This window comes from Falco rusticolus, chromosome 3 (genome assembly GCF_015220075.1).
Source record: "Falco rusticolus isolate bFalRus1 chromosome 3, bFalRus1.pri, whole genome shotgun sequence".
NCBI lineage: Eukaryota > Metazoa > Chordata > Aves > Falconiformes > Falconidae > Falco > Falco rusticolus.
In genome coordinates, this window is record NC_051189.1 from 105,125,012 (window position 1) to 105,150,450 (window position 25,439).

Genomic DNA, 25,439 nt, shown 5'->3' on the forward strand with positions numbered 1-25,439 from the left:
CGCCGCCATCTTGGCAGCACGCCGGATGTGACGGCCGGGCGCGGCGCGCCGGATGTGACGCGAGGAGGCGTGGCCGGAAGGGAAGGGGCTGCGCGCGCCTGCCGTCTCAGCGGCCCCGCGGCGGGTCGGTGGCGCCGCGTTCCGCCGCCTCGGCCAGGCGCCGCGTGTAGCGCTGGATCGCCATCTGGAAGTGCTCGGGCGTGTTGAGGTGCGGCCGCAGGAGGATGACGAAGGCCTTGGGGAGGAAGTAGCCGCCTAGCAGGGCGCTGAGCGTGCAGAGGGAGCCGAGCACCCGCGCCACCGCCTCCTCCCGGCCGCGGAAGGCGTCCCGCGTGCAGAGGACGGCGGCGGTGCAGGCGAGGTGCAGCAGCAGGCTGCAGGTCAGGCACTTGGCCTCGTTGTAGCTGGCGGGCAGGTCCTTGCCCGCGTAGCTGAGGACGAAGCAGCAGGTGCTGAGCAGCAGGGTGTAGGCGATGGCGGCGGCCCCGCCCAGCGCGGCGCTCGGGCCGCACTCCAGCACCACTCGCTCGGCCGACACGCCGTAGTCCCGCCACGGCACGGAGGGGCTGGCGGCCTCCGAGGCCAGGCACAGCACCGCCTGGGCCGCCGTGCTGGTGGCCACGAAGAGCACCGGCCCCCTGCGCCGCAGCCAGGCCTCGTAGAGGGCCGGCCAGCGCGTGTTCAGCTTAAAGATGCAGATGATCTGGAAGGAGCGTGTCGCCACGCAGGAGAGGAAGACAGTGAAGCTGATGGCAAAGAGGGGGAGGCGCAGCAGGCACGTGTGCCTGGTGGGCTCCCCGAAGTAGCAGAAGATGCTGCTGCAGGTGCTGGCCAAAGAGCCCAGCATGAGGAAGCACATTTTCCCACCCGCAGACTTGACTACCGGCGTGGAGGCGTTCAGGGCAAAGAGGATGGCTAGCCCTGCCATGAGCAGCATGAGGAGGACGGTGGGGGTCAGCAATGCCAAGGAGAGGGGCTCGGACCAGGACAGAAACTCCACGGTGCGGTTGAAGCAAGCTTCACTCCTTGCTGGGGCCCACTCATCTACCCCACAGGACTGGCAGCCATAGAGATCTGCGGAGGATACGAGCCCAGGTAGTGACAGAGGCACATCACACACCACGGAGCCCGGTAAGAGATCCGCCACGGTGGCGCACCCTGCCCTCGCAGTCCCCCAGGCTCTCTGCAAGAGCTGCCTGCTCCCCACGTGCTGCTCCTTGCCCTTGGGTGCTTCTAAGCCTTGAGGTGCAGAGAGGGCTCTTTTCCCAAAAGACACACACACACCCCACCCCCAAATCCCCTGCAGTGGACTTTCCACAGGTCTGTTGCTTAGGCTGAGAAGCGCGAGGCCCGCAGGAGCTCAGCTGGGTGAGCCGAGGCTCAGGGGCCTGTGGGCTGCAGGCGGGAAGGGGCTTGTGCATGCAGCACTAACCTGCAAAGGCAGGGAGGGGTCTGCAGCAGCCTTCTGCAGGCAGAGGTATGGAACAGTCATGCTGACTGGCTGGGACTGGGGGCTCCCCGCTCCGCTGTTACCTGGAGCTGGCCATTTCCACCCTTCTCAGCCCAAGAGTGAGCCAAGGCTGCCAGCCAGGGCTTTGTTGTTGCGGCTGCTGACTCCAAGACAGGAGATTGTTGCCACCTGACCTGGGCAGGGGACATTTCCATATACCAGCTGCTGGCAGTCATGTGGTGTAGAAGCCCTGAGTGCCATCTGGGGCACAAATGCAACCGCCGACTCGAATTTGAATTTCCCTCCCATAGGATGTGGTGGAAGAAACAGCTGTCAGGCCGGACATCCCTTGTCCACCAGCCGTGGGAGAAGGGGCTCTGCTGGCTCTTTGACTGCGTGGGCCCACTGTGGGCAGCACTCCCCGGAAAGCGCAGGGCACAGGCTTTGCATACCCAGGGGTAAGCAAATAGGAGTCAGACCGATCGTGGTCAGGTCAGCTCAGAGGTTTTTACTGACCACAGGGAGGAAGAGGAAGCAGGAGGGAAGAAGCTGGGGGAATGGCAAGATGCAAACGAGAAGCTGAGAGGAGGAGGAGGCAGGGTGCGGGCAGGGGAGCCAAGCAGGAAGGAAAGGGAGGTAGCAGCCCCCTGGGGCATACTGACCCGATCTGTTCAGGAAGGTTCCTGATGGACAGGCCACGCAGCTGAAGCAGCATCGGTGGCGGGTCTGCTGTAGCCGCTTCTCCCCTGGCTGACAGGCCTCGGAGCACACCGAGGCGGGAGCCTGCCAGGAGCACAGCAAGGGTCAGGCAGCAGGAAACCTTGCTGAGCACCAGGCCCAGGCTTGACAGCATTCAGGCAGCTTGCTGCCAGCTTTCAGGACAGAGCCTGGGCAGGAGCTGAGAGCTTGCCACACTGTGGTTGTTACAAAGGTGGTGGGAAAGCGAGTGTTTAAAGGTAAAAGTAGGAGCCTTTGCAGTTCTCACACAGTTTGTTTTTTGGAAGGATGAAAACTGATTCTTGGAACGTGGACTGCCCTCCCATACTGCCTGCCTCTCCCCCCTTTTTTGTCCTGCTGTGGGGAAATACCCCAGAACTGGCAGTGCTGGGGTGCAGCTGGCTCAGCAGTAAGGAATAAGTAAGATCTGGATGCAGAACAGTACCTGGCCATCTTTTGTGTGCCACAGGATTTTGCCCTGGTCAATGCTCAGCCTGTCGGGGTTCACATGGAAAGCTCCTATCACATCAAAAGCCCAGCTTGGGCCGCTCCAGTTCCACATGACTATGTCATAGCCTTTATGAATGTCCCCATTGGCGTCAAAAGAGATGTGGCTCTTGTACAGGGTGAAGTTTACTTGCTTGATTTTTTGTAGGAGCTGTAAACCAGAAAAGTAAAAGAAGAGCCCTTCCCAATGACAAGATTCTCACTGAGGAGTGCCTTGTCTTGGGAGGGAGATGTGCTGGAAGGCCCCCTTTCTGCTCTGGCTCCTCTTTCCAGTCTCCCAACAGCTAGTGTATGCCCCGCTGCAGAAAGTCCCCTTCAGGTTTCTGTGAGGGGCTGAAACAGAAGTGATCTAGCGCAGGGGGCTGTGTCTAGGTCCAGGCTGCTTTCTGACAGGCAGCTAAAGCCCACAGGGTTCTTCAGCTGGGACACCAGCTTTTTGGAGGGACAGAAAACGCCTAGGCACAAGGGGGAAATCCTTCCCTATGAGGAAGGATTCTCATGGATCCTCTTCCACAAGCAATAACCTTTCTCAAGTCACTCTTACCTGCCAGGGATAAACTGTGCCTTTGCTGCATGTCCCCGAGGCACAGCCCAGCAGGTCATGGAGGCCGTGGGCCACGGCGTACACAGCAGAGTACACGCTGAAGGAGGCTTGAGCATCGTATGTGTTGGGGACAGCGGTGAGCAAGTGGCACGCAGTGCAGCTCTGGGTGCAGTCCAGCTGAGCGCTGCCTCCGACTCCCTCACCTGCCTCTGTGCTGCCTGCACATTCAGCTGCAGCACTTTCCTCTGCCGCCTTCCAAGATTCAAAGCGTTTCAGCATCGTGGAATCTGTCTTCTCAACCAACATCCCAATCACTGAGCCGATACTCTGGATGCCAGGCACCTGCCAGATTGTTCGGGCTAACGACCAGTCTTCAGAACCCACCCACACCATGCCTGTGATGTTCCTCTGGACCACCACCTCAAAGAAAGGGTGGGCGCTTTTTCTGTTGGAGAAGACGACGGTGACGTTGACCCTGACGTCCCTAAGGATTCTGACCAGGTTGTGGAGCTCTGGGCTGTTGGCGTCCTTGTTGGTGGGGATAATGCCTCGGTAGGCAACGCACACATTGCTTGCGATCAGCAGCTTGTAGAGGGCATCCAGGCCGTCCCTGCCGTAGGCATTGTCGCTGCCCAGCAGCGCAACCCAAGTCCACCCAAACTGCTGCAGCAGCAGGAAGATGGCCTTCACTTGCTGCCTGTCGCTGGGAATGGTGCGCAGGAACGAGGGGTAGAACCGCTTCAGGCTTAGCGTCTCCAAGGAAGCTTTGTAGCTCACCTGCAAAGGGAGCCAGGAGAAAAAGGAAGGGGGTTGCGCTCCCTGAAGAGCTGATGGCACAGGCAGCCCGTCTCTGCAAGACACAGGGGGCTGGGCGAGCAGCGGACCTGGAGCCAAACGTGCTGCTGTGAGAGAAACCTTCAAAGGACGGTGAGCCGGCTGCAATTCCTGCCCGCCAGCTGACAGCGCCCGGGAAGAGACCTGGGCCAGCGCCTGCGGGGAGGGGCTGTGCTTCCAGCTCACCCGGCTCGGCTCCTCGGCGCCAAGCCCCCCATCCCTCAGGCCATCGCCCCTCGGGACAGGTGCGGGGGGAGCCGCGCTCACCTCTGGCACGAGGAAGATGCCAAGGACGGCCGCTGCGGTGAGGGCCAGCCGGGTGCTGTCGGGCCCGATGACGGCCACCACGTCGGGCTCGTAGCGGCGGAAGGGGGGCAGCGCCCCCACCTCCTGCCCACCCTTGCGGGCGAGGGCGTGCAGCACGGCGCGGAGGTTGGCGGCCTCGGAGCAGGTGGCGCGGATGTCGTAGCCCAAGGTGACGTTGGGGAGCAGCGCGCTGGAGTTGTTTATCTCCTCCACCGCAAAGCGCATGGCCAGGGCCAGGCAGGAGCCGTGGCTCCTGAAGGCAGCGGCGCTGTGCGGATGGAGAGCGGTTTTCAGGGGGGAAAGCGGCGGGTGTCGGGGGGCAGGCGGGGCGAGGGGCACTCACGCGTCGCAGCCGTGCACCAGCGGCCGGGCGGCGGCCCGCGGCACCGGGAAGAGGCCGGCCAGGCGGTAGTCGCCGCGCCTGGCGGAGGAGGCGGCGGCGGCGGCCGCGCAGAGGCAGAGCAGGGCGGGCAGCGGCAGCATGGCGCGGCGGGGCACGGCGGGGCGGCGCCTCTTAACGGGGCGGGCGGCGCCGGGCCGAGGGGCGGCCCCGCGGGAGGCGGAGGGAGGCTGAGGCGGCCATGCCCGCACGGCGTGGCCCGCCGGCCCGCCGCCCCCGCCGGGCCCTGTCCCGCGGGGGCCGGGCCGAGGCGGCCTGGAGGGAGTTCGCCGCCTCCTTCGCCCGCGCCGGCATGGTGCCGCCGGCCGAGGGGGGGCTGGCGGCCGTGGAGGCGACGGAGGGCACCGCCGTCCTGCTCCTGGCGCCGCGGCAGGTGAGCGCGGCCGGCCCCGCCGCCGCCCGCCTCACGCCCGCCGCCGCCTCACGCCGCTCTGCCCCCGCAGGCGCTGACCTTCACCGGCAAGTGCCGCCTGCGATGCCTGTACGGCGCCGTCCGCCTGCTGGGCTTCGCCGTCGCCTCGCACCAGCCGGGGCTGCCGGTCTTCTCGCCCGCCACCCACTGCGCGCTCAGCCTGGAGGCGCTGCCCGCCGAGCGCCCGCCCGCCGCCGACCTCCGGCAGCTCCGCGCCGCCGCCCGCGCCGCCATGCGGGCGCACAGCGTCCGCCGCCGTGAGTGCCAGCGGGGCGGGGGGGGAGCGGAGCGCGGGCCGCCGCTTGCGGGCCGCCATTTCGCGCGCGGCGCGGTGCGGGACGGCGGCCATTTCGCGCGCGGCGCGGTGCGGGGCGGCCGCCATTTTGTGTGCGGCGCGGTGCGGGGCGGCCGCCATTTTGCGTGCGGCGCGGGCGCTGCCCTTGAGCGCGGGCTGAGGGCGGCGCTCTCCCCCCTTGCAGAGGCGCGGGTGAAGGTGATGGCGCGGTTCTCGCCCGAGTGCGCCGTGGTGCTGCTGGAGCACCTGGACACGCCGGTGACGCGGTTTCTGCTGAGCCACCCGCCGCTGTCACGGCTCTTCGAGCCCCAGGTGAGAGCCGGAGGAGCCGTGTGCCCGCCCCGGCCTGCGCCTTCCCAAACAGGCCTCGCGCAGAGCGAGAGGCGGCCGCCCCGGTGCCCAGCAGCACAGCTGCCAGGCCTCACGCACGCCCCTCCTGAGCGTTTTTCTCTCTTCCCCAGAAAAAGGAAGAATCCAGCTTCACGCCAGAAGATGCCGTTCTGGCATCTGTTGGCATCGTGAAGTGCAGCTCCGAGCGCGGGCTGCTGGTGTCAGAGAGCATGTTGGTGGCTCTGGAGGAGCTGATCCAAGCATGCTGTGGTGAGTGGTGTGCGCCAGCTGGGCCTGCGGGCTTTAGTGACATCAAGTAAGGAAATCGGTGAGGCTTTTCGTGAGGTAAAGTTAGGGAGAGTGTTCCCTGCGACAGGCACTCTAGAGGGGTCATGGTTTTCTCCTACATGCTGGGAGTCTTCAGCTTGTGCATCGCTTCAAGTGCGTTTGTTACTGTCCCTCCAGACAGGCAGCTCGCTGCTGTAAAGGCACTTCCCAATCTGACATCGAAGCTCTCGTTTTGCTCTTTTTTGTAGCAGGTAGAAAAACTCCCCTTACTTACTCTTACTTACCCAGCATCATCTAAAATCGTGTGAGCGGTTGGAGTTCACACGTGCTGGCCTGTAGTGCTAGAGCTTGCCTCTCACTTCAGGAGCCTTTCGCCTTTACGCTTGTACACTTATTGTGCTTGTCTTTGATAGATGTTTTCCCATTTATTTAAAATATATCCTAGTCAGACCACAGAGTCTGTAGGGTTTTTTGGGCTTTTTTAACAAACTTCTATAAATGGGGCACGTAAGAGTAACTGACAGCATTGATCAATTTCAGAGTATATTTGTTTTTCCAGCGGAAGATGAAGGTGTCCCTGTGGTTCTGGTGTGTGGCCCAAAAAACACTGGGAAATCAACATTTAACAGATACCTGATTAATCTGTTACTGAATCGGTGAGTCTTTTCACATTCTACAAATTTTTAAGTATTCAGTGGGATTTAGGAGAAGGAAAAAACCTGCCTGCCAGGATTCTCAGAAAAGCTGTTAACAACTGGAAGGTGGATATATTTTTAAAAACAAAAATTCAGAAAAACAGGCAATCTTGTCTTGGGTTCCTTTCAGAAATGCTGCCTACTGAAAAAAATTCTATTGAAATACTACTAAATTGCTGTTTTGGAGTATGTGAACTAGAGTTCATCACCAAGCAGTTAGGGTTCAGGAAGGAGTTGGGGGTTAAAATGCTTGAAAACATGCAGTAAGGCATAATTAGGTAGTGTTTTTGAAGATTCTTGGCAGAGCAAGATGTAGAAGCCTATTTGATGCCCGCTGCACGCTTAAAATAAAGATTATAGAGTTTATAAGTCTCAAATGGCTGGTCTTGGGGTGCCCAGTTAACATGGGAGAGGTGGTACACTGATTAGTACCGCCTCTAATTATTGTTGTAGCTGCTTCCCTTAAAACTGGGTGGGTATGGAGCTGTTGTAATAGAATACTGAACTGTAGGTGAGCCTTTTACGTTCTCGCTTAATGCTCTTGTCTAGTGAGGGAAGGAGAGAGGCAAGTGGTGGTTTGATTTTATTCAAGAATTTATTTTTGACAACCTGGAACAAAATCAGACTGTGTTTCTGATGTGTTCCAGGTCACGTCCTGTTTCTTATTTTTTTTAGTGGATGCTAATATGCAGACTTCTTTCCCTGCAGCCTTCCCTCAATTGAATATATGGAATGTGACATAGGTCAAACCGAATTTACGCCGCCTGGATGTGTGTCTTTAAGTAACGTAACGGAGCCAATTCTCGGTGCGTGTTTTGGCATTTTTTGCAGTTGCCAGAAACCTGTTTCATTTCCAGAAGGTGCTTTCTGAGTAAAGGCTGTACTTCAGCGGGAGTTTCCACGTCTGCCTTTCACACAGTTTTCTTGCTAGGGGCATCTGAGCTCTGTGTGAAAATCTCACTAAGTAACATGGAGCTACTCTTCCTGCTTGTTTTTTCTGGGTTTGGATAGTGAAAGTAGGTGGTTGTTTATAAGGTAGTGGAACAGGCTGTGGCATGTCAAAGTGGATTTTCAGCCTTTCAGATTTTAAACATCTCTATGGGAAAATCTTTCCCAGTTTTCAGTATCCATAGATAAAACTAGCTTGAGAAATACAAAGGGGATCCACATAGGTTGGGGGCCGTTGTTACGAGTGTAAAAAAACCAGAGTGAGAGAAATCGCTGGTATTTGTGCTCTTGTGGATTTGGGTAGCTGTCTAAAAAGGATATGGCCAGACTGGTTTACTTTTTGGGTAGTCTGTGGTAAAGAGTTGTCTTGAAATTCACAAGTGTGTAACCAGCGATTGCAAACAAACTAAAAGAAAAATCCTAAACAAAACTTTTAACATGGAGTCTTGCAAGTGACAGAAAATTTTCTCTGTAGGTGCAGGCTGTACAGGAAGAACCATTAGCACGTGAAAGGAGAACAGATTATTTTGGAAGGGATTGCTTGTAGAGGTGCTACAGGGATGGGAGGTTTTTGATTTGACATGCTGAACCTCCAAGAGGTTTGCTGCTCGCTGTTTCAGGTCCACCGTTCACCCATCAACAGATGCCTTGTAAGATGGTGTATTACGGACAGACAAGTTGTGAACAGGACACAGAAAGATACCTTGATGTTGTGAAGTATGTGTTCAGCTCCTACAAGAAGGAAGTGCCTTTGGTCATCAACACCATGGGCTGGGTGAAAGGTAAACGGGATAAATCTGTTCTTAAAAGGTGGTGTGGAAGGAAGGTAATAATCGTAGCGGTACACCACCATGCTTTCTAGAGTCCAGAACCAGAAAATGCAGCTTGCCCACCTTGAGCTAGTACTGGTTTTCTGTAACAGCATTCTGAGCGTTTATGCAGCGGCAGCAATAGTGTTTTCTCTGCTCCCTAAAGGTGAGGGCTTGCTGCTTCTGATTGATATCATTCGGCTGTTGTCACCCAGTCACATTGTTCAGATGGACGTGTACGACTGGAAAGCCATGGCTCCGCTCACCCCAGAGTACGTTCATCTCAGCCCGGGCCTGTACACCAAAGGCAAACAGCAAGCCAAGTGCAAGCAGGTGGGTGCGAGTGAAGTGGAGAACTGGAAGTCCTCTGAAGGGGAGGGAGATGCATCGGCTCCTGAGTACAAGTTGCTGTACGTCCACCCAGAATTCCCTCGAGCGGGGATTGCAGGTGAAGCGTAAGTAGAAGGTTTAGTGCTGCGTGGTGGGTAGCGGGCGTAACAACATCCTGCGTAGTCCCGATGGGAAAGGCTCTTGCTTTGCTTTGGCCTCAAGAGCTCCATTACATCAGTCAGAGCTGGTTAGTTTACTTACTAGGGGGTGGTTTGGGTGGTAGGTGTTTGGGTTTTCTGGGCAGTGTGTTTGGGGGGATGTTTGTGTAGGGTTGGGTTTTCAGGCCGGGGAGAGGGGATTGCTTTTTCCCTTCTCCACTTCCAGTGAACTGCTGACAGTTACTTAGTTTTACGCTGGAGGTGACTACCCCATGAAATCATTGATACTATGTCTCCTTTGGGTTTTTTCCCCAATTGAGGGGTTCCTTATCCATTTCTCATGGATCTAGATGATGATTGCATTATATCTCAATTTCTTTGGTACTTGAGTGTCTCGGAAATGTTTATTTTCCTGGATTTTGGGTCTTTATTGCCAATTCTAAGTACTCTTTTTTTTTTTTGACTCTGCCTTGATTAATGAGCTCGTTAAGAAAACAGATACATTACTCTGCCTGAAAGGCGTGCGGACATCTGGGTAGGAGAAGTGAGCTGTTACCCAATAACAGACTTTGTTAAAAAACCCCACCACCCTTGTTAGTTAATGCCTTTTTGAAGTTGAAACAATGCCCTAAATCCTGGGATCCCTTAGAGGTAATAAAAACGGAGCTCTACATTTTCTTCAGTGATAGAAGTTTTAAAAACTAGTATGGAATTCTGCACGGCGTACTGGGGACTGCCTGGGGTATGAACTGTTGTGCGAGGGTGTGCTGCCTTCCCTTGACTTGTGGTTATTTTTGCAGGCGAGTACATAGCAGCATCTTGCGTGACATGTCCATACTGGGTTACCTGGGTCAGCTGCAGTCCCCAGACATAGGGGCAGTGCTTCCGCTGCACAGTCTTGTGCCCTATCAGGTAAATGACTGTTTTTGAAAGGCTTGGAGATGTTGCAGAGAGCCCGGCTCATAGTAACTGACAGTTCTGCTTGTGCTGCAAGTGGTTTTCAGAAGAGGGGAGAACATGTTGTAATCTGCAAAAAGATAAGGACTTTATTCAGTGTATCTGGAAGTCGGGTTTCTGTGGAGGTGTCGGCATGGCACGTGATTTCTGTGCGTTTGGTTGTTAATGTTGAAACTGTTGCATTTGCCGCTGAGGTACAGCCTGTCTGTAGGTGTAGGCACAGAGCATTCCGTTTTTGTGTGCTTGGTGTTATCTTATCTCTGAACTCAAACTGAACTGATGATGAACAGTTTTTTCCTTCTTTTTCTTTACCCCCTCAGGTACCTTTCAGTGCTGTTGCACTCAGGGTGATTCACAGCGACGTCGCTCCTACCAACATCATGTACGCGGTGAACGCCAGCTGGGTCGGGCTCTGCAGGATACCGGATGAAATCAAATGCGAAAGCGAGGGGCCGGTCTTGCTGACACAGACACCGGTCTGTGATTGCCTTGGCTTCGGTGAGCAAGCCCCGGAGAGCTCAAGCTGCATTCTCGCCTGTTGTTGTTTTGACAGATAGGTTGCAGAGTGACAGAATTGCCTGCTCTTTCAAAAAAACTGAAAAAGTGGCATGAGAGAGTATCTCTTCTGTTACGAGCTGTGCTCGAGTCCTGTGGTTTTTGTTACCTTGTGGTAACAGCTATGGGGGATGTCACCGAGCAGCACCTTTTGTAGCTTGCTTCTCTCTTTCATAACTCGGCAGTTTACTTGCTTTCTGGATTCACATTCTCCAAAGCAGATTCCACGTGGCTTACGCAAAATTCCTGTAGTTGTCTCTCAGTTTCCTCCTATGATTTAATATTGCGGGTCTGACTGGGAGTTTGATGCTGAGCTCGGGTTTCGGTAGGAGCGTACCGATGAACGAGGATGCGCCGTTTGGGAAGTTGCCGCTTGTATGTAGCGGTGCAGTTAAGACCGAATTGTGCATTTGTGGTTGTTGGGTTTTTTTAAGGAATTGTCCGAGGGGTGGAGATGGAGAGGAAGCTTTACCACATTCTGACGCCAGTGCCTCCAGAGAACCTGAGACAAGTGAATTGTTTGCTCCTTGGAAATATTTCCATCCCAAACTGCATTCTTGTGGGCCAGGTAGGAGCTGTACGGGAGGCTGCGCTTAGGCTGGCTGGCAGCTTTTCCATTTCCATATTTTTGAGGCTTATGCATGCTTGGAGATGCCTGGGCATTAGCAGATGGTTATCTCTCTAGGAAGTTGTCCTTAGCAGGTAGAAACAAGAGAGAGGAGGGCGTTCTTCTCGTGTTTCAGATACCAGAGCAGGGTTTGTTCAGTGATTGCTTGCTCCTTCCTTCCCACCAGTCAGCTTGGTCAGTGTGTAGAGGAAAACGCTTCTTGTTCCATTCAGACTTCTTAAAGTTGTTCCTGGTTTTGTTTTTTCAGCAAGGAGTTGAGGGAGAGATCCCCTATGTCACATCCGATTATAACTACAGCATCTTGGGGTCTGGGAAGCTGAAAAAGAAGAAGCATTTCAAGAGGAGGGAGTACGCGTTTGAGTGTGATTATGCCTAAAGCCTTGGGGAGCTCGGCCCGCGGGATGAGTTCTGTACAGGGCCTGGCAAGAGCCCGCTGCGGCCACGGAAGCCCTGGGTGCTCAGAGCTCTGAGAGACCCTGGACAGGCGTCTGGTGGAGATACTGCAGCATGTCCGGTTTTGATAATGTTTTATACTTTCAGTTTGTATTTTGGTGTTTTGTAATAAATATCCATTAAAACCAGTGGTTTGGTCTGAGTTTTTTCCCCGGCCCGTGTTGACTTGGACACGCTGGTGGAGGCTGGGGGCGGTTCCCATGAGAAGCACTCCCTGCCTGGAAGGGGAAGCGGTGCTGTTCTCCGTTCGCGGACGAGCCGTTGGTTGGCATGGTCACAGCTTGCGCTGGCCATGGCCCGCTGCAGCCCTCTGCGCCTGGGGACACCGCTTTGTTCCGCCGCGCGGCCGGCTCTGCCTGTGTACCCTGCGCAGCGCCTTGGGTGCGGGCCGGGCTCTGGGCCTGGCTCGGTGTCACCCAGCTCTGTCCACGCGGGCTGTGCTGTGGCAGAGGCTACGGTGGGGTGGAAGTGAGGAAGAACTGAGGTGCCGCACAGAGCGTGGGGCTGCTTGGTCTTGCCCGAACTTGTTAGCTGGGCTGTGCCCCGTGGGGAAACACAAGGAACTTCTATTTTTGGATGTTTTGTTTTGGTTTTTTTCCCAGCACTTTGGGCAGCGGCCTACTCCTGAGAGAAGCTGAGGTTGGCGGGAGTCACGCAGGGGTGAGTGAGCGTCTCACATGGAGGTGAGGACCTTTTTGGGAAAACCACTTCTGGATGGGTGGTGTCAGCACGTTTGAGGGATTTAAGTCAGGCGTTTAAGGGATCTATGGCTGCAAAAATACAGCTGCTAACGGGGCGCGGCCCTGCCCATGTCCCAGAGCAGGGGGACAGTCCAGCCCCAGGCTCTGCGGCCCCCCAAAAGCGTGCCTGTCCAGATGCCCTGTGGCCAGGTCTCTTCCCGCGGAGGAAGGAGGGATGCGGCGCACCGCTCGGTGCCAGATCTTTTCAGCTGGAGGCTGCTGTGGGCGTGAGTAATGTGCAAAAAATGCTTTCATCTAGTTTGCAAGATTTCCTAGCGCTCCAGAAACGTCTACCTGTAAACAAACTAAATGGGATGACTAGCGGGGAGGGGACGGAGCTGGAGAGGAGCTGCGAGGGGCTGTGCAGCATTGCTGCTTTCAAAGAGTTAAAGCTTTAACTTAATCCAGGCCTAATTATCCCCATCTGGCTGGGTCTGGCAGGGAAGAAAGGACTTGGCCAGCAACCTGGCCCGAGCAGCAGCTAAAATAAATACAGGGGCCGTGGCGGAGCCGGGGGAAAAAATCCCGAGCGGGGCCAGGCGGGCATTGAAGTCACAGGGGAACTGGTGGAAAAGGCACTGGGAAAGGTGAGACGGGTGAGTGGTGCGGTTGAAATGCCTGGCACCCACCCCCCCTGGGGCCAAGCATCCCCCTGGGTGCTGTCACCGGCCCCCCAGCATCCGCTGAGCCTGGCCGAGGGTGCCAGACCCCACGCTGGCTGGGTGGGGGTCCTCACCTTGGAGATGGGAGACGAGTGAGTAACCCACCCGTGCTGCGCCTCGAGTGTCCGGTTCTGGGCCTGTCTGGGGGGACCAAGGTGGCAGTGCTGGGGCCTGGAGGCAGGTGCAGCGGTCTGGGGCGGAGGGGACCAGGCCTGGTGCTGGTGCTCACCGCGGGTCTGCCCCGAGGGGGACGGTGGCAGCGGGGGGCTTTGGAGCGTAAACCACAGCATAGCATCCCGTTAGAGAGGGTTGGGGCACTCGGCAACGTCACGGACACGAAATGGGTTCCTTAGCACTTAGAACATCAAGGACTTGCTAAATAAAGCGGGAATTTATTTTTAATACTTTGGCATCTCTTAACTTCAACGATTTTTTTCTTAAGTTCTGGCTACCTTTTCTGGCACAGGGTGCCTAGAAGTAGCGAAACAACGGGGAGCGTGGAGCGCCTTTGGGAGAAGATGCTGTTGGTGCCAATGAGTTTGGGGGCTGGGCTGGTCTTATCCCGGCTGATCATCCTGCGCGCTATCTTGTTTTTCTGCCTGGTTTAGGGAGAGTTTTGCATGGGGCAGGACAAAGGTGCCATCCTGCGCTGCCTGTGCGGGTTTTAAGCCCTGTCTGTTGCTTTCCCGTTCGCTCAGATTTAGGAGGGGGGAAACCCCCTCTAAAGACCCCTGGCTTTCCCTACGCCGGCTGGGAGCCCAGACGTGCGGGGGTGCAGCCGGGGCTCAGAGCGGTGCATTCCTGCCCCCCCAAAAGCCATCTGACGATGGAGCCGCCGAACAGCCCCCCTCTTCATGCCGATTATTTTAATCACAAGCGCGTCTTGTCTCCGCAGCCGAATGTCTTTCATAGACGGCGGAAAGTGAAATTTGTGCAATGTCTGTAGGAGGCTGAAGAAAGGCCCTTTGTGTGCCCCCCGCGCGGGCGCTGGGCAGCCTCCAGCAGCACCCTCTGCCGCTCCACGGCTCCCGGCCGGCCACCGGCGTGAATGCACCGCTTGTCCGGAGACCAGGATCTGCTCTTAAAGCCGGAGCCGCTCTCCCCTGGTTAGTCCCAGCGGTGGCCCCAGCGGGGCGGGCACGGCTCCGGGGGGCCCCCCAGCCGTGACCCCAGGATGTTTCTGTACTGGAGGAAGCGGGGTGCCTATGAGCTGGAGGCTTTGCCTGCTGGGCTGGCGGGGCTGGAGTACGGGGCGGTGGAGCGCTTCTCCTGGAGCTCCAGCCTGGACATCAGCGAGGAGCTTGGGGGTAGGTGGCTGGGGGGCCGCGGGGGGCCAGCAGGCTGCGGGCAGCCACACTTGGCCAAAAACCTCCCGCCCTGGCAACGAGGGCGAGGGGCCAGGAGAAGCTCCATCGGGAGCGGGGATGCAGCAGGGATGCTGTGGGGATGCTGCAGGTGCAGATGGGGAGCGCTCAGCAAACCGACCTGTGGCGCCGGCCCTGCTCCCTCCCAGCTCAGACAGGCATCTGAAACGGCGAGCTGCCACGGTGCGCTCTGGTGCAAGGACGGTCCGGTTTCAAACTCGTTTGCTGTCACCGGGAGAGCCAGGCACGATAACACGGCCGGCAGCAGCGGGAGGAGGAGGAGGAGGAGGAGGTGGTGTCTGGCTGGGGAGAGGAGCTGCTGGGGTCAGGATCCCTCCTTCGGTCCCTGAAGTGTCTGGTGGGGACCTGGGCACCCTCCTGCCTCTGCCAGAAACTGGGGGTCCCCTGGATGCTCCCTGCCGAGGAGCTTCTGCCTGGCACACCAAAGGCCTTAGTGTGCGTGTGACCCGCTGCCAGGGCCGGCGTTCAGGGAAACCCACGCGGCTCCGGCTGTGCCGGTGGCTGCAGCGTGGGGCTGGTCCCTGGCACCACCGGCTGCTCTGTCCGGCCTCGGGTTTTCGGTGAGTTTGGAAAAATTTCCCTTGGGTGCGTGAAAGAATTTCTTATTTGTTTCCGTTATTATTCCCGATAGGTCAAGTGAAACGGTGGTGGCGGGGGGCAGGGGCCTGGCCCAGCCTGGCGGGCGCTGCGGGGCGGCCGCCGGGACAGAGCCCTCATTGTGCTCCCGCCGCAGGGGCAGCGGGTACCCCGGCTCCCAGCCCTCTCCCGGGGGGTGGCAAGCCGAGCCCTGCCTGGCTGCTCCCGCACCATCGCCCAGCAGCGCCTGCCATGCTGCCGCAGCCCCTGCTGGCGTGGGCACCCTGCCTGCGCCCGGCGCTGCCTGCGGGCTGGGAGCTGGGGCAGCGGGCACCCATCCGGATCGCCTCCCTCTCCCCCAGCAGAAGCAGCAGCTTTTTCAGCGCTGCCCCAAAAGACGTTTTTTTTCCCCGCAGACTGAGTCTAACCCCGGCCTTGGCCGCGGTCCCGCTCGGGCCGGCGCGGATGCTGTTTTTGTTGGCAGGAGGGATGTGGGAGAGGGGAGCGGTGCAGCGGGGGAAGCCCCTGTGCCGGCTGCCCTGCTGCTGGAGCTGGTGTGGCCGCGCTGGCCGGTGCCGCCTGGTGCAGCGGTGCTGCCGGGCCTCTCTGCATCACCTCCGGGTCTGGCAGCGCAGCTTCCCATGGGAGCATCCCTGCCCCGCAGTGGGGCTACCCTGCAGGAGGCTTCCTGCTGCTCGTTTGCTAGTGTCTGTTATTTTTAAATGATTAGATGCGACGCGTAACAAAAGCCTTCAAAATAGGATTTGTCCCTAAGGCCGATTTAACTGTCAAAGCTTAAAGTGGCTCCTAAGCCCGGCTGGGCGCTGGCAAGTGGCACATTTAGCGTTCCTGCTGCAGCCCCGGGGGAGCTGGGGCAGGTCCGCATCCTGATCTTACAACTTGGGGTGCTAGGAAGGAGGTGCCGGAGCCTGATGCTGCGGAATGCACGGTGCCTTCCCCCAGCGGGGATGTAGCCCTGGCTCTTGGGCACGGGGTTGCACCCCCCTGGACAGGCGGCGGGGCAGGCGGGGGCAGGCGGGCCCAGCCTTGGCATTGCCAAGTTCTGAAGCCCAGGGACTGTGGTGTGGGAGCCCCCTGCGCGGGCAGGGCTGGGAGCGGGGCTGGGGGCGGGGGGCTCACCGCAGCACCCTGGCACTGATCCCTGCTCTCTCCTGCAGCCGAGCCGTGCCCACCAGAGGAGACAGTGCTGCGCTGCCAGAACCCTGACTGCACCGGCGAGAGGAGAGCGGTGAAGGTGGGTCCGGTGGGGTGGTGGGCAGCACCGGGCAGCTGCCACCTGGCATCGGTCTCACGGGTGAGAAGGGGCAGCGTGCGGCTCTGCCTGACCCGCCGCTCTCCAGAGCCCCCCTAGCATGGCTGGCAGCCCCCTACCAGCCACATCCCCCTGGCCCATGCTGGGCGTGCATTCCCTGGTGGGTTGCGGTCCTGCCGGCATTTAACGGCACTGGCGGCATCTACCTGTTTCCCCTAGCTGGTGTGATTCAGGCTAATCCGCTCCAGCCTGTCTGTCCCTGCTGCCACTCGCTGCCATGGCACCGGAGTGGATTTAGGGTCCCTCCTCTCCCACCGGCCGGCCGGGTGCGGGGCCAGGCTGAACCGGCACCGGCTCCCAGTGAGCCCCTGGGGTTCCCGTGCTGGACCGCGGGCAGTATCTTTGGCGCAGCAGGCAGGACGGCCGCCCGGCCACGCTGGGAGGTGTGCCGCTGCACTGCCTTGGCATGGCTGGGGTGGCAGAGCCAGTGCCGGTGAGGGCAGGTGTGGTGCAGGGCTGCGGCTGCCTCGGCGTGCGGCTGGGACCACCAGGAGGGACCCTCTGGGGCCACCCTGCTGCTGTTGCCAGAGACCCCCAAGGGCACCTGGCAGGTAGCGTGGGACTCGGGGCCCTGGCTGGGCTGGGGGCTCATCCTGCACCACGTCCCCCTCGCTTCGTGGGGCAGCTGCCGAGGGCAAAGCTGCCACGTGCTGGGAGCGAGGTGGGGCTGGGGGCCGATCCCTGGGGTGGGCAGAGGGGTTTGGGCATCCTGCCTGGCTCCTCCTGCGGGGCGAGCCCAGGGCTGAGCTGCCAGCATGGGGTGGATGGGAGCCCCACATCCTGGTGGGGCGGCTGCTGAGGGTCCCAGGGGGTGCCCACCGAGCACGTGCCAGCTGCAGCCACCGCCTGCAGCCTGCGGCTGTGCTCCTTGTCTCGCAGGTGCCGCAACGGCCGCGACGCTGGCAGGCTGGGACACGTGGTGGGACGGGAGGAGGGGGACACGGGCCATCCTGGGGCTGGGGCTGCCCCGTGGCCTAGGGTAGGACACTGGTGGGTGCTACGGCGGTGGGTGCTGCGGAGGGACTGGCGGCCTCTCGGGGAGTGCGAGGGTGGTGGGAGCGCGTCAGCTCTGACCTCAGCAGCGCCGGGAGGAAGGAGGGCAGGAAGCGGGGGCGGCTGGAGCTGCACGGGCGCTTCCTCCCCGCAGCGCACAGTGTGCTGCAGGCAAGCCTGGACAGGGCTCGCTCCTCCCCGCAACCCCTCGCACCCCTCCACGTGCAGGGTGGCGATGGGGGTCCCGCGTGGAGACGGGGCCAGGCCGGAGGTGCAGCGGGGGTCGCTGGCAGTGGCCGGCAGCGCCGCGGTCCCTAGGAGCAGGGCCAGCTGGAGGTCCCAGTGAGGTGGGCGCTGGCTGAGGGTCACAGGCCGTGCACCGTGCTGGGGGCCCGGCCAGGGGTTTAAAAATAACCTGCTGTGAATGCCCGGCGGGGCTGGGGCCGCGGCCATGGCCAGCACACAATCGGAGGAAATGCGCCGGCTTCAAGCATTGTTTCAGTGCAGACGCTCGCTTCCTCCGTCCTGCTGCAGGGACACCGCTCTCGCCAGCACAAAGGGGCTGCGGCGTGGGAGGGTGGCCTCCTGGGCACCCAGCAAGGTGTGGGTGGCACGGGTGCAGGTGGCCGTCCCCCGGCTCCCCTTCCATGCTTAGGCCTATGCAGCCTTCCCGGAGTCCTTGCTCAGTGCGGCAGAGCGGGGAGGGGGCTCTGCGGTGCAGAACCCCCAGCCTTATGGCCGTATCCTGCTCACGATACTCTCCCTACACCTGCTCTGGCCTCAGTGTTGCCTCTGAGCGTTGTGCCAGCAGCGGCTGGGGATGGGAAGGGGGGTCCCCGCTGCTCATGGTGCCATAGCTGGTAGCCCTCGAGCAGCCCATGCCTGACGGCCACGTGCACCCGCAGGTATGCCACCACGTGGAATGCCGGCAGCTGAACCGCAGCGGCCCCCTCAGCCTGTGTGAGCTCTGCGACGGCCGCCTCCATGGCGCCATGCACTTCGATGGCCACATCCGCTTCAACCTGCCCCCGCAAGGTGAGCCAGGCTGGATGTGGCTGGCACCGCTGCTCCCAGCAGCTCTGTGGCACCAGGATGCGCTCGGGGGGCCGGCGTGATGCCGGGATGGGAACGGGATGCACGTGGGGCTGGTGCAGCGCAGGGGTGGGAGAGGGATGCAGCCGGTGCTGGCACAGCCTGGCTTGACGCCCATTTGCAGGCTCCATCCTGGCCCGCAACATGTCGACGCGCTCGTGCCCCCCACGCACCAGTCCTGCCTCCGATGTGGAGGAGGAAGAGGAGGGACCGGCAGAGAGCAGAGGGTGAGCCCCTGGCCCTGCACGTCCCCTCCATGTCCCCAGCACATGGCATCCCCATCAATCTGCCCACCCTGTGCCCCCAGGGAGTGGAGGAGCTCGGCGCTGAAGCTGCCCAAGAAGAAGGCTCGGCGCAGGCACACGGACGTAAGGCACCGGCCCCGCTCCCCAGGGTGCTCGGTGGGGCAGCAGCAGCATGGCCCCAGTGGGTGGGAGGGACCCCTGGGTGAACGGCTGCCGTTCTCCCCCAGGACCCTAGCAAGGAATGCTTCACCCTGAAGTTCGACCTCGGTATCAATGTGGAGGCGGAGATCGTGCCAGCCACAAAGAAGAAGTCCCTGGGGTGAGTCTGCCGGGGATGGATGCAGGGACCGATATGGGGACAAATGCGGAGATGGACGTGGGGCTCGTGTCCCCACAGGGAGGTGCTGCTGCCAGTCTTCGAGAGGAAGGCAATCGAGCTGGGCAAGGTGGACATCTACCTGGACCAGTCCCACACGCCACTCTCCCTCCAGTTCGAGGCATACCGCTTTGGGGGGCACTACCTGCGGGTGAAAGGTGCGGCGGGGGCCTGGTGGGAGGCTTGGCCGCCCCAGGGCTCCTGGGGGACTCTGACCACCCAATGCTTCTGCAGCCAAGCCTGGGGATGAGCTGAAGGTGGAGCAGGCGGTGCGGGATGCCAGGTCAGCCAGCTTGCCCATCCTGCACCCTGCTGGCACCGCTGCGCTCCTCAGGCCAGCACTGGAACTAGTGCCAGGACACTGGGAGGGCACCGACAGCCTGGTGAGTGCTGGTGCCAGCCCTTGGTGGGGTGAATTGGGGAAGGGTGGTGGGGCGCGGGGTCCCTCTGTAGCTCTCCTTGCTGAGAGGATGGGGACATGGGGCAGCAGCACGGTGTCTCCTGGATGGTTTTGCACGGTGTGGGCTGAGGACCCCTCCAAGCTCTCTGGTGGCAATGCATGGGCAGTGCCCTGTGCCAGACATAGCAGCTCCACTGGTGGCACCAGCCCCGCAGCTGTGCCACGTACAGGCTGGCACCAGAGCAAAGGCAAACAGGAGCTGCAGGGACCCCAGCAGTGGTAGCCACTCAGTGCCACCGTGGCTCCGGGGCTCGCGCGACTCTGCGGCTCGCCCTGGCCACCAGCCCTCCTCTCACCACCACGCCTGGCAGCTGCTGAGCACAGCTGGGTCCTGCCCCATGGACCCTGGCCCCAGATAAGGTGTGGGGCTGGGCTGGCTGCCACTCCCCATGGGAGCAGGCTGCCAGGCGCACGGGGAGCAGCTCAGTGGGGCCAGCGGGGAGGACCTGGCGCTTGGCCCCACACTGGCAGCCTGCGAGGGTGGCAAGCTGGCTGTGTGGCCAGGGCTGGTGGCTGCCCGCGTCCGGCACTATGACTCCTGGCTGCAGGACCGGCACGGCCCCAGCAAGGCAGCGGGGCCAGCAGGCAACCGGCCACCCTTGCGTGGGTCTCAGCCCCGACCGCCTCCCTGGGGGCAGGCGGGAGCTGGGCCACGCCGGGGCGATGGGGCTGGCAGGGGCTGGGGCGCCCGGGGACACGGCGGTGCGGTGAGTGGTGGGGATGGTGCCGTGGTGGCTCTCCCGTGGCGGGGATGGTGCCGTGGTGGCTCTCCCGTGGCGGGGATGGTGCCGTGGTGGCTCTCCCGTGGCGGGGATGGTGCCGTGGTGGCTCTCCCGCCGCGGCCTGGGGATGTGGCACGGCGCGGGGCTGTGCTGGGCAGCGGCAGCGGTGTGCTGTGCCCTGTGACAGGCAGGCAGCCCCGGCCCTGCTGCCCTTTGAGTTGGGGCAAGGCGACGGCAGCGGGCACATCCCTGCACAGCGCAGGGGGCTGCGGGGCGGCCGCCGCTGCGGCGGTGCCTGGGACGGCAGGAGCCGCTTGGCCGTGGCCCAGCTCTCACGGCCGGCTGGGGGGCTTTGATCTCTGCCGGTGAATTGTTTGGTTCTGGTTAGCTTATCTGGCGAGGAGGGAAATTAGGTTTTCTGCGCTGGCCCCACCTCCTTTTGTTTCGGAGGAGCCCGGCCGCAGCCTGCCCGGCTCCGGCTCCGCTGTCCGAGCTGGGTGCGCGGCTGGGTGGGCGGCTCGGCCGGGCGCTGCTCCCCGCGGGATGCCCTGAGCCCCCCAGCTGCCGCGGCCGCTTGCCCACACCTGGCCTGGCTGGGCCAGGCGGCACCCGGGGCCCTGCGCCCCCAGGATGCAGGTAGGCAGGTCAGTGCGGGCCGGGGAGCGTGGCCGGGGGGGTACCCCGCTGCCCGGGGGTGCCGTCCGGGTGGGTGTCTGTCTGTCCCATGGGTGCTCCAGGTCAGCCCTGCTGTGCTGTGCCGTGCTGCTGTCCCCATCCCGGCGAACGCCTGTGCTGGGCGCTGACCCCGGGGGCACCGGCTGTCCCCGCTGCAGGCACCGGGCCGCCGGAGGAAGAACATGACAGAGTTTCTGGGGGACGCCAGCATCCCCAGCCCCGAGCCAGCCCCGCACAGCGGCAGCCCCCTGCCCGCCAATGGCACTGACACCTGGAAGAACCGTGCTGCCAGCCGCTTCAGCGGCTTCTTCGGCTCCAGCACCAGTGCCGGCTCCTTTGGGCGGGTAGGTGGGAGCGTGGGCGCCAGGAGCGGACATGGGAGCTGCTGGCAGCTGCGCTGGGGAGCTGGGATGGGTCACCCCGGGACTCGAGCCCCCCAGCTCTGCGGGCAGGGTGAGGGGGGGGTCCACGGCATGTCCCTGCCGGTCCCTTAGCCAGCCCCTCGCTTTCGGCCAGGAGACTGAGAAGCTGGAGCAGCTGGCGAGCAGGCTGCATGCCTACAGCACCTTCGGGCTGCCCAAGCTGCCACCCCAGCTCCGCTTCGACCGCGACTCCTGGGAGGAGGATGGGGATGAGGCCGGGCTGGCGCTGGAGGAGAGCTGGCAGCAGATCATCCATGGCACGGAGGTAGGGCTGGGAGGCTAGGGGACCGCGGTGGCTCTGCCCAGCCACCGGCACGGTGCTGACGCTCAGCCCGGCAGGCCCTGTCACGCCGGCAGTGCCACCAGCAGGAAGCCATCTGGGAGCTGCTGCACACCGAGGCCACCTACATCCGCAAGCTCAAAGTCATCACTGATGTGAGTGCCAGCGGCAGCCACGCCGCACTGCAACAGGGGGCCGGGGGTTGCGGCTGCACCCCCACCGACTCCCCCCTCTGTCCCTGCAGCTCTTCCTCTGCTGCCTGCTGAACCTGCAGGAGTCGGGGCTGCTCTGCGAGGTGAGCGGTGGAGGGCGGCGGGGACTGGGGTCCCCCTGGGTCGGAGTACGGACCTCGGTCTGGGCGCGCTGGCAGGGGGAGGGTGGCGTCCCCGTGCAGCGGCCCGCCTCACCCCTGCAGGTGGATGCTGAGCGGCTCTTCAGCAACATCGGGGATATTATCCGGCTGCACCGTGAGCTGTGGCGCGGCGTCATGGCCCCAGTGCTGGCCAAGGCACGCCGGACTGGGGCACTGCTTGACCCCATTGACTTCCTCGATGGCTTCAAGATGGTAAGTGGAGATTCTGTGCCGTGGCAGGGGGTTGTGCCGTGCTGCACCCCTCAGTGACCCCCCTGCACCCCCCAGTTTGGCTCCCTCTTCAAGCCCTATGTGCGGTACTGCATGGAGGAGGAGGGCTGCATGGAGTACATGCGGGCACTGCTGCGGGACAGTGAGCTTTTCCGCGCCTACGTGACGGTAAGGGGAGCGGGTGGGGGCCGGGGGGCTGGTGCTGGGGCCAGTGCCAGGGCTGACACCTGTGTGCCGCAGTGGGCTGAGAAGCACGAGCAGTGCAGCCGCTTGAAGCTAAGTGACATGCTGGTGAAGCCCCACCAGCGCCTCACCAAGTACCCGCTGCTCCTCAAATCCGTGCTGAAGAAGACAGACGACCCACGTGCCCGCGATGCCATCACTGCCATGGTAAGGGGCTGGGGGCACAGGGCAGTGGGGTGCAGCATGGGGTCGTGCTCCCTGACCCCTCAAACCCACCACCCACCCCGGCTGCAGATTGGCTCTGTGGAGCGCTTCATAAACGACGTCAACTCGCGGATGCGCCAGCGGCAGGAGCGGCAGCGCCTGGCCGCCATCCTCAGCCGCATCGACGCCTACGAGGTAGTGGAGGGCAGCACGGACGAGGTGGACAAGGTGGGCTGGGCACAGTGGAGCTGCCATGCCATGCTCTGCCACCCTGTGTCTTGCCACCCTATGCCATCCCATGCCATGCTACCCCATGCTACCCATGCCACCTCATGCCATGTCATGCCACCCTATACCATACCACGCTATGCCACCCTATGATGTCATTTCATGCCAAGCTAACCCAACCCATGCCATGTCATGCCATCCAATACCACACCATGCCAAGCCACCCCATGTCATGCTATGCTACCCCGTGCCACCCCATGCCGTGCCTGGCGCTGACACTGGGGGCTCCTGGCAGCTGCTGAAAGAGTTCCTGCGGCTGGACCTGACGGCCCCCATCCCTGGCACCTCCCCGGAGGACACCCGGCAGCTCCTTCTCGAGGGCAGCCTGCGGATGCGGGAAGGTAAAGACAGCAAGGTGAGGACTGCGGGGGACGGGGAGCCCCGGCCCCTGCCCGCCCCCGCCCACCACGCTGGCCGGCACCCACCGCCCTGTTCTCACCCCCAGATGGATGTCTACTGCTTCCTCTTCACCGATCTCTTCCTCATCACCAAGCCCCTCAAGAAGGCTGAGCGTACCAAGGTGGTCCGGCAACCCTTGCTGGTGGACAAGGTCATCTGCCGGGAGCTCAGGGACCCGGGTGAGCGGTGCTGGGGGTGCTGGGGACCGCGGGGGCAGTCCCTGGACACTGCTGATGGCCCCTGCCCACAGGCTCCTTCCTCCTCATCTACCTGAATGAGCTGGGGAGCGCTGTGGCCGCCTACACCTTCCAGGCCAGTGGGCAGTCGCTGTGCCGCAGCTGGGTTGAGGCAGTGCGCAACGCCCAGGTGAGGGGCGCGGGGGGCAGGCGGGGGGCCTGCGGGTGCCCCGTGCCTCTCTGATACCTTCCCCTCCCCAGAACCTGCTGCAGCGGCTGAGGCAGCGCCGGCGCATGGAGGAGGAGGAGGAGGAGGAAGAGGAGGATGGCGAGAGTGGTGCCTCGGCTGCCAGTTCACCTACCATCCTGCATCGCGGCAGCACCAGCCCAGACTCTCAGCAGTGGTAGGGAGTGGGAGGGGGGCACCACGCACCCCCAGCCTGCTGCAGCCACCTCCTGACCCTGTTGCCCCCACAGCCCCTCTGATGGCTCCACCGAGACCCTCGCCATGGTGGCGGCAGACGGTAGTGACGAGCTCTCCTCCCCGGACTGGGATGCAGGACCCTTCAGCTCAACCTCAGATGGTTCCTCCATTGGCACCAGCACCTCCATCGGCACCGGCACCTCTGCCGACACCCCCACCTCCACTGAGACCCCCACCCGGCAGCTGCCAGCAGGCGCCCTGCCTGTACCCCTGCCCCATGGTATGGCCTCCTCGGCCGGCGGCTGCCGCTCGTCCTCCATCGACAGCGCCTATGGCACGCTCTCACCCGCCTCCCTGCGGGACTTCGGCCGGCAGCCAAAAGGGGCAGCTGAGGAGGGGCGGGAGCCCCCCATGGCCCCCCCAGCCCCCCAGCCCCCCTCACCCCGGCTGCGCCGCCGGACGCCCGTGCAGCTCCTGCCCTGCCCAGCCAGGGTGCTCAAGTCCAAGTCGGAAGCCAGCCTGCCCCTACTTTTGCCCCCCGGCCCCCCAGCCCCCCTCAGCCAGAGCCGCAGCCTCTCTGACCTCTGTGCCAGCCCCCCCCGGACTAGCCAAGCCCCCGGCCCCCTGGCTGCCCCTGGCAGCTGTGGCAGCTCCACCTCCGAGCTCTCGGAGCCAGAGGAGCCAGTGGAGAGCCCAGCATCCCTCCCAGGGGATCTTGGTCACAACCCTCTGCCCGCTGCCCGCCGGACCTTCTCAGACCCGCAGTCGGCACAGCACCGCAAGCTGACGCTGACACAGCTTTACCGGATCCGGACCACGCTGCTGCTCAACTCCACGCTGACTGCCTCGTAAGCGCACTCCTGCCTGTGTCCTCTCAGAGGAGGCCTTGGCCTCCCAGAGGCTCGCCAGGGCCCCCAGGTCCCAGCTCTGAGGGTCTCTCTCCCTGCTTTGTGCCTTGCAGGGAGGTCTGAGAGCCACCGGGGCGGTAAGGATGGACGTGCGGATGCACCAAGGAGCTGCTCCCACTTCTAACCGTAGCGTAATGCTGGGGCCGGGCAGAGCGGGCACTGGGATGCCACACCGGTGGGGACACGGATGGGGATGCAGACTGGTCCCCTCGGCAAGGACGTGCCCTGGGCAGAGAGGCGTGGGGCTGCCCGCTTCTCCCTGGAGCGGGGACAGATGTGGCACATGGCTTAAGCTGAACCCTTGTCTGCAGAGATAAGGGTTATCGATTGGGGTCCAGCCACCCCATGGTGCATCGGGCGGGGGGCTGTGGGGGACCGGGGGGCGGCTCCCATGGGTGAGGAAGGGATGACGATGTTGGTGGTGGTGAGTGGGGAAGGTGCTGAGAGGGACGCAGCGCTGGTGGCACGGTGCTGTGGGCAGCATGGGGAGGAGGCTGGGGCTTGTGGCAGGAGGGGATGGTGCTGGGCTGGAACAGGGTTTACCCTGTGGGGTGGGATGGATGGCAGAGCCTGGGGCTGGAGCGTGGGAGCCACGGGGGGACGTGACGGCGGCCGGAGCCCCAGCTGCAGTCCCGTGCCGGGCTGCGCTCCGTGTCCCGGCCGAGCAATAAACCCAGCTGGTGCACGCTCACAACCG

The 25,439-nt window shown here is 61.8% G+C and overlaps 3 protein-coding genes across 10 annotated transcripts; 2 read left to right on the forward strand and 1 right to left on the reverse strand.

Moving 5' to 3' along the window:
• Nucleotides 1–12: 12 nt before the first annotated feature.
• Nucleotides 13–4,860, reverse strand: TAS1R1 (taste 1 receptor member 1). 2 transcript variants are annotated; one of them, XM_037382118.1, is made up of 6 exons: nt 4,702–4,860; nt 4,320–4,626; nt 3,219–3,995; nt 2,613–2,825; nt 2,113–2,233; nt 13–1,074 (listed from the first exon to the last, which is right to left on the reverse strand). In XM_037382118.1, exons 1-6 carry the CDS (start codon nt 4,839–4,841, stop codon nt 107–109), a joined length of 2,526 nt encoding a protein of 841 aa, XP_037238015.1. In that variant the 5' UTR covers nt 4,842–4,860; the 3' UTR covers nt 13–106. The 2 variants fall into 2 exon arrangements, with proteins under 2 accessions (XP_037238015.1, XP_037238014.1); XM_037382117.1 differs by having other exon boundaries at nt 3,219–4,626.
• A 53-nt stretch (nt 4,861–4,913) lies between these two features.
• NOL9 (nucleolar protein 9) lies at nt 4,914–11,744 on the forward strand. The gene is made up of 12 exons (XM_037382119.1): nt 4,914–5,131; nt 5,202–5,427; nt 5,650–5,777; nt 5,927–6,065; nt 6,643–6,739; nt 7,487–7,584; nt 8,347–8,508; nt 8,702–8,990; nt 9,824–9,935; nt 10,301–10,478; nt 10,970–11,103; nt 11,411–11,744. Exons 1-12 carry the CDS (start codon nt 4,940–4,942, stop codon nt 11,537–11,539), a joined length of 1,884 nt encoding a protein of 627 aa, XP_037238016.1. The 5' UTR covers nt 4,914–4,939; the 3' UTR covers nt 11,540–11,744.
• Nucleotides 11,745–12,280: 536 nt separating this feature from the next.
• On the forward strand, nt 12,281–25,433 carry PLEKHG5 (pleckstrin homology and RhoGEF domain containing G5). 7 transcript variants are annotated; one of them, XM_037382113.1, is made up of 22 exons: nt 12,281–12,299; nt 16,158–16,234; nt 18,211–18,340; nt 18,522–18,624; nt 18,705–18,765; nt 18,870–18,961; nt 19,040–19,176; nt 19,253–19,401; nt 21,034–21,219; nt 21,392–21,562; nt 21,637–21,732; nt 21,822–21,872; nt 21,993–22,142; nt 22,218–22,328; nt 22,401–22,550; nt 22,638–22,775; nt 23,071–23,190; nt 23,281–23,413; nt 23,485–23,600; nt 23,672–23,814; nt 23,888–24,682; nt 24,796–25,433. In XM_037382113.1, the coding sequence occupies exons 3-22, from the start codon at nt 18,298–18,300 to the stop codon at nt 24,803–24,805; spliced, it is 2,955 nt and encodes a 984-aa protein (XP_037238010.1). In that variant the 5' UTR covers nt 12,281–12,299; nt 16,158–16,234; nt 18,211–18,297; the 3' UTR covers nt 24,806–25,433. The 7 variants fall into 7 exon arrangements, with proteins under 7 accessions (XP_037238010.1, XP_037238012.1, XP_037238008.1 ...); XM_037382115.1 differs by lacking the exon at nt 12,281–12,299 and adding an exon at nt 12,815–12,943; XM_037382111.1 differs by lacking the exon at nt 12,281–12,299 and adding an exon at nt 14,046–14,325 and having other exon boundaries at nt 22,236–22,328.
• Nucleotides 25,434–25,439: the final 6 nt, after the last annotated feature.